Below are 5972 nucleotides of genomic sequence, written 5' to 3' on the forward strand. Positions count from 1 at the left end.
AGCCCCCCCTGAACCTACCGATGACCCCCCAAAGACCCTTAAGAACCCCCTTGAGACCCACCTGAACCTACCCAAGACCCCAAAGGACCCCTCAGAACCCCCTCAAAACCCTTGAGAACCCCCTTGAGACCCACCTGAACCTACCCAAGACCCCCAAAGACCCCTCAGAAACCCCTCAAAACCCCCAAGAACCCCTCAAGACCCACCTGACCTACTCAAGACCCCCCTGGGCCTACCCAAGACCCCCCAGAACCCCCTCAAAACCCTTGAGAACCCCCTGGAGACCCCTCCATGGACCTACCCAAGACCCTCAAGGACCCCTCAGACACCCCTCAAAACCCTTGAGAACCCCCTGGAGACCCCTCCATGGACCTACCCAAGACCCCCCAGAACCCCCTCAAAACCCCCAAGAACCCCCTTGAGACCCACCTTGACCTACCCAAGAGCCCCAAGGACCCCTGAGGACTCTTCAGAACCCCCTCAAGACCCTTGAGAACCCCCTTGAGACCCACCTGAACCTACCCAAGAGCCCCAAGGACCCCTCAAAACCTCCTCAAAACCCCCAAGAACCCCCCCCCGACCCCCCCCAAAAAGCCCCCCCTGAACCTACCGATGACCCCCCAAAGACCCTTAAGAACCCCCTTGAGACCCACCTGAACCTACCCAAGACCCCAAAGGACCCCTCAGAACCCCCTCAAAACCCTTGAGAACCCCCTTGAGACCCACCTGAACCTACCTAAGACCCCCAAGGATCCCTCAGAAACCCCTCAAAACCCCCAAGAACCCCCTCAAGACCCACCTGGACCTACTCAAGACCCCCTAAAGACCCTTGAGAACCCCCTGGAGACCCCTCCCCAGACCTACCCAGGTGGTGTCCCTCATCCCCACCTTCTCCCCAGGCTGTGGGAAGCTCACGGGGGTCTCTCACCCCATCACCATCCGGGCCTCGGGCTCCCGCTTCGGCTCCTGGATGACGGACACGATGACGCCCAGTGCCGACAGCCGGGTGAGCTGGGGGGGGGTGGGCACCCACCTGGGGGTTCTGGGGGGCCCCACCACCATGGGTGGTCCTTGGGGGGCTCCATGGATGGTCCTAGGGGGACTTCACCTTCATGGGTGGTCCTCGGGGGGCTCCATGTCCATGGGTGGTCTTTGGGGTGCCCCACATCCATGGATAGTCCTTGGGGTTCTCCATGTCCATGGATGGTCCTTGGGGTTCTCCATGGATGGTCCTTGAGGTTCTCCACATCCATGGATGGTCCCTGGGGGGCTCCATGTCCATGGATGGTCCTTGGGGGGCTTCACCATCATGGGTGGTCCTCGGGGGACTCCATGTCCATGGGTGGTCTTTGGGGTGCCCCACATCCATGGATGGTCCTTGGGGTTCTCCATGTCCATGGATGGTCCTTGGGATGCTCCATGGGTGATCCTTGTGGGGCTTCACCTTCATGGGTGGTCCTTGGGGTGCCCCACATGCATGGATGGTCCTTGGGGTGCTCCATGTCCATGGATGGTCCTTGGGATGGTCCATAGATGGTCCTTGTGGGGCTTCACCTCCATGGGTGGTCCTTGAGGGGCTCCATGGATGGTCCTTGAGGTTCTCCACATCCATGGATGGTCCCTGGGGGGCTCCATGTCCATGGATGGTCCTTGGGGGGCTTCACCATCATGGGTGGTCCTCGGGGGACTCCATGTCCATGGGTGGTCTTTGGGGTGCCCCACATCCATGGATGGTCCTTGGGGTTCTCCATGTCCATGGATGGCCTTTGTGGGGCCCCATGTCCATGGATGATCCTTGGGATGGTCCATGTCAGGTCTTTGGGGTTCTCCATGCCCACAGACATTCCTCAGAAGGTCAGGTGGACCTTGGGGAGGGGTTGTTCCTCAGCGTGGCTGAAGGTCCCACCCCCTTTCCCCCCCCTCAACAATCCCACAGGTCTGGTACATGGACGGTTACTACAAAGGTCGGCGTGTCCTGGAATTCCGGACCTTGAACGACTTCGTCTCGGGCCAGAACTTTGTCCAACACCTCCTGCCCCACCCTTGGGCTGGTACCGGCCACGTGGTCTTCAACGGGTCCCTCTACTACAACAAATACCAGAGCAACGTGGCCGTCAAGTATCACTTCAGGTCCAGGAGCGTCCTGGTCCAACGGAGCTTGGCGGGCGCCGGGTTCAACAACACCTTCCCCTACTCCTGGGGTGGCTTCTCCGACATCGACTTCATGGTGGACGAGAGTGGCCTCTGGGTGGTCTACACCACCAACCAGAACGCTGGCAACATCGTGGTGAGCCGGGTGGACCCTCAGACCTTGGAGGTCCTGAGGAGCTGGGACACTGGTTACCCCAAGAGAAGCGCCGGGGAGTCCTTCATGATCTGTGGGACCCTCTACGTGACCAATTCCCACCTGGCCGGGGCCAAGATCTACTTTGCCTACTACACCAACACCTCCAGCTACGAGTACACGGACATTCCCTTCCACAACCAGTACTCCCACATCTCCATGCTGGACTACAACCCCCGGGAGAGGGTTCTCTACACCTGGAACAACGGGCACCAGGTCATCTACAACGTCACCCTCTTCCATGTCATAAAGACCTCGGGGGAGATGTGACCTCAGGCTCCTCCTGCTTGTTGGGTTTGGTTTCTTTTTTGGCCTCTAGAGGATGGAAGCTTCTTCCTCCTCTTCCTCTTCCTCCTCTTTGGTTGCTCTTGGTGGTTTCACCCCATGGTTGGTGGCGCATGGAGCTTCTGCCTTCATTGGAGGTGACCTTGGTTGGGTTTCCTTCATCTCCTTTGTCGATTTACATCTTGGTTTGGATGGCAAATAAAGAACCAAAAATGATGTCTCGGGTGTTTGATGAGGTTCCTGCTGGTGGTTTTGTGGTCCCCCCCAAAGTGATGCAGGAGTTAGTGGTTGTCACTGGGTGGGTTGGTGGCCCTTGTCCTCCTGCCATTGGGTGAGCAACCAACACAGCTGGGGAAGCAGGAACCTGGGGAGGGCAGGGAACTTCTGCCCAGGGGTGAGAGGATGAGGAGGTGGTGATGGAAAGGGTGGAGGAGATGGAGGAGACAGATGGGGATGGAGGAGATGGATGGGGATGGAGGAGATGGATGGGATGAAGGAGATGGAAGGGGATGGAGGAGATGGATGGGATGAAGGAGATGGAAGGGGATGGAGGAGATGGATGGGATGAAGGAGATGGAAGGGGATGGAGGAGATGGATGGGATGAAGGAGATGGAAGGGGATGGAGGAGATGGATGGGATGAAGGAGATGGAAGGGGATGAAGGAGATGGAAGAGGATGGAGAAGATGGAAGGGGATGGAGGAGATGGAAGGGGATGGAGATGGAAGGGGATGGAGGAGAGAGAAGGGATGAAGGAGATAGATGGGATGAAGATGTGGATGTGGATGGAGAAGATGGAAGGGGTGGAGGAGATGGATGGGATGGAGATGTGGAGGAGGTGGATGGAGATGGAGGAGACGGATGGGGATGGAAGGAGTGGAGGAGTTGAATGGGGATGGAGGAGATGGAGATGGAGGAGATGGATGGAATGGAGATGTGGAGGTGCTGGAAAGGGTGGAGGAGACAGATGGGGATGGAGATGTGGAAGGGGATGGAGATGTGGAGGAGATGGAAGGGGGATGGAAGAGATGCATGGGATGGAGGAGATGGATGAGGATGGAGGAGATGGATGGGATGAAGATGTGGATGGAGGAGATGGAAAGGGTGGAGGAGATGGATGGGGATGGAGGAGATGGATGGGATGAAGATGTGGATGGGGATGGAGGAGATGGATGGGAATGGAGGAGATGGAGGAGATAGATGGGGTGGGAGGAATAGAACTGGGGGTGGAACGGGAAGTGGGACTGGGAATGGTGGGAATGGGAAATGAGTGGGGAGTGGGGGTGGTGGGATGGGAACTGGAGAAAGTGGGAATGGAACTGGTGGGGAATGGTGGGAGGAGTGGAACTGGTGGGCGTGGTGGGACCCATCCCTGTCTCCACCCCAGCTCCTCCCACCCCAGCCCAGGTGGGACAGGCTGAGGCTTTATTAGAAGCTCTGCTGCCCAGAGGAGGACTCAGATCCTCTTCCTCCTCCTTCTCCTCTTCCTCCTCCCAGAAGATGCATCCCGGTGACAACATCTCCCGCCCCTTCAAGCAAAGGAGAAGCTTTGGTAGGTCCTTGGGATGAAGGTGATGAGATACTGGGATGGAGGTGACCACCAGAGTGGAGATACTGGGATGGGCTTCACCCCTTCCTCCTCCTCTCCCACAGCCACCAGGATGCAGGAGGTGACCCAGATCCGCCTCAAATACCCCAACAAGATCCCAGTGAGTGACCAACACCCTTGGAGAACCTTTGTTGGGGACTTAGAAGACCTCACCTCCTCCAGGAGAGCTCCCAGAATCTCCTCTTCCTCCACCACCACCACCATCTTCTCCCTCCTGCAGGTGGTGGTGGAACGTTACCAGAAGGAGAAGACCTTACCCCACTTGAGCAGGACCAAGTTCCTGGTGGGCCAGGACCTGCCCCTCTCCCAGTTGGCCACCACCCTTCGGTAGGTGGGTGAAGGTGGTGGGACCACAGGGGTGTCCTCAGCCCTGGACTTGGGCAGGAACCTGGTTTAGATACAACTTGGAAGCCACTTTGGCTCCTTCGCTGGCCAAGTTCTCCTTGGGCAACTCTTCAGGCTCAGCAATTAACCCTGCTAATTAGTGGTCTTTAATGAGCCAATTAACCTTCTTGCCTCCACACACCCTGGTTGAGATAATTAGCTCTTGGACTTGCTAATTAGGGGCAGGTAATTAGCAGCCCCGGGGGTAATTAGCCCCAAAATGAGCAACGAGGTGGTAACTGATTTGAAACCTTTTGGGTTCTTCCACCGAGGAGCAACATCTCCTGGTGGGGGGGACAAGGTGGAGGTGACACCTGGGGCTTGGTGGGACATCTTCCTTGTTGGAAGGAGCCACCCAACATCTGGGCCACCACCATGTCCCCAGGGATGGGTCTTCTCTAGGGATGGTCCCCATGGATGGGTCTTCCCAAGGGTTGGGAGTTGGTGGGACATGTTTTGGGGTCATAGAACCCACCTTCTTACCTGTGGGTGCTGGTGGGCACCCAGGTTCTGTTGGAAGGAGCCACCCAATATCTGGGCCACCACCATGTCCCCAGGGATGGTCTCCATGGCAATACCCACCTTCCCCTTGGCAGGACACGACTCTGTTTGGCCTCCTCCCAAACCTTCTACCTGCTGGTGGACAACAAAGGGTTGCCCAACATGGCCATCACCATGCAGGAGCTCTACCAGGCCAACAGGGATGAAGATGGCTTTCTCTACCTGACCTACGCCTCCCAGGAGATGTTTGGCACCTCTTCCCTCAGCCAATCAGCAGCTGCTTGACCCCCCAAAACAAGCCACCCCACCACCTTGTGGTTGATCCCACCATGTCCCCAGGGATGGGTCTTCTCTAGGGATGGTCCCCATGGATGGGTCTTCCCAAGGGTTGGGAGTTGGTGGGACATGTTTTGGGGTCATAGAACCCACCTTCTTACCTGTGGGTGCTGGTGGGCACCCAGGTTCTGTTGGAAGGAGCCACCCAATATCTGGGCCACCACCATGTCCCCAGGGATGGTCTCCATGGCAATACCCACCTTCCCCTTGGCAGGACACGACTCTGTTTGGCCTCCTCCCAAACCTTCTACCTGCTGGTGGACAACAAAGGGTTGCCCAACATGGCCATCACCATGCAGGAGCTCTACCAGGCCAACAGGGATGAAGATGGCTTTCTCTACCTGACCTACGCCTCCCAGGAGATGTTTGGCACCTCTTCCCTCAGCCAATCAGCAGCTGCTTGACCCCCCAAAACAAGCCACCCCACCACCTTGTGGTTGATCATCTCAGGACTCCACTTTTGGTGAGGTTGGGGATAGACCTCCCCAAATCTGGGTTCAAAGATATGTGGAGA

At 57.4% G+C, this 5972-nt stretch overlaps 2 protein-coding genes across 2 annotated transcripts in view; both read left to right on the plus strand.

Annotated features, from left to right (window-relative positions):
• LOC104398140 (noelin-2-like) overlaps positions 1-2614 on the plus strand; it is a gene marked incomplete at its 5' end in the record, with an annotated part of 5335 nt that extends 2721 nt beyond the window's left edge. The window contains 2 exons of the mRNA XM_010008190.1: positions 844-1006; positions 1937-2614. Coding sequence (XP_010006492.1) covers positions 844-1006; positions 1937-2614 — 841 coding nt within the window. The remainder of the gene's footprint in view (positions 1-843; positions 1007-1936) is intronic.
• Positions 2615-4128: 1514 nt separating this feature from the next.
• LOC104398141 (microtubule-associated proteins 1A/1B light chain 3C-like) lies at positions 4129-5407 on the plus strand. Its single transcript, XM_010008191.1, has 4 exons — positions 4129-4180; positions 4282-4337; positions 4458-4564; positions 5218-5407. Exons 1-4 carry the CDS (start codon positions 4129-4131, stop codon positions 5405-5407), a joined length of 405 nt encoding a protein of 134 aa, XP_010006493.1.
• Positions 5408-5972: the final 565 nt, after the last annotated feature.

Source organism: Chaetura pelagica, unplaced genomic scaffold (genome assembly GCF_000747805.2).
Source record: "Chaetura pelagica isolate M959 unplaced genomic scaffold, ChaPel_1.0 scaffold1192, whole genome shotgun sequence".
NCBI lineage: Eukaryota > Metazoa > Chordata > Aves > Apodiformes > Apodidae > Chaetura > Chaetura pelagica.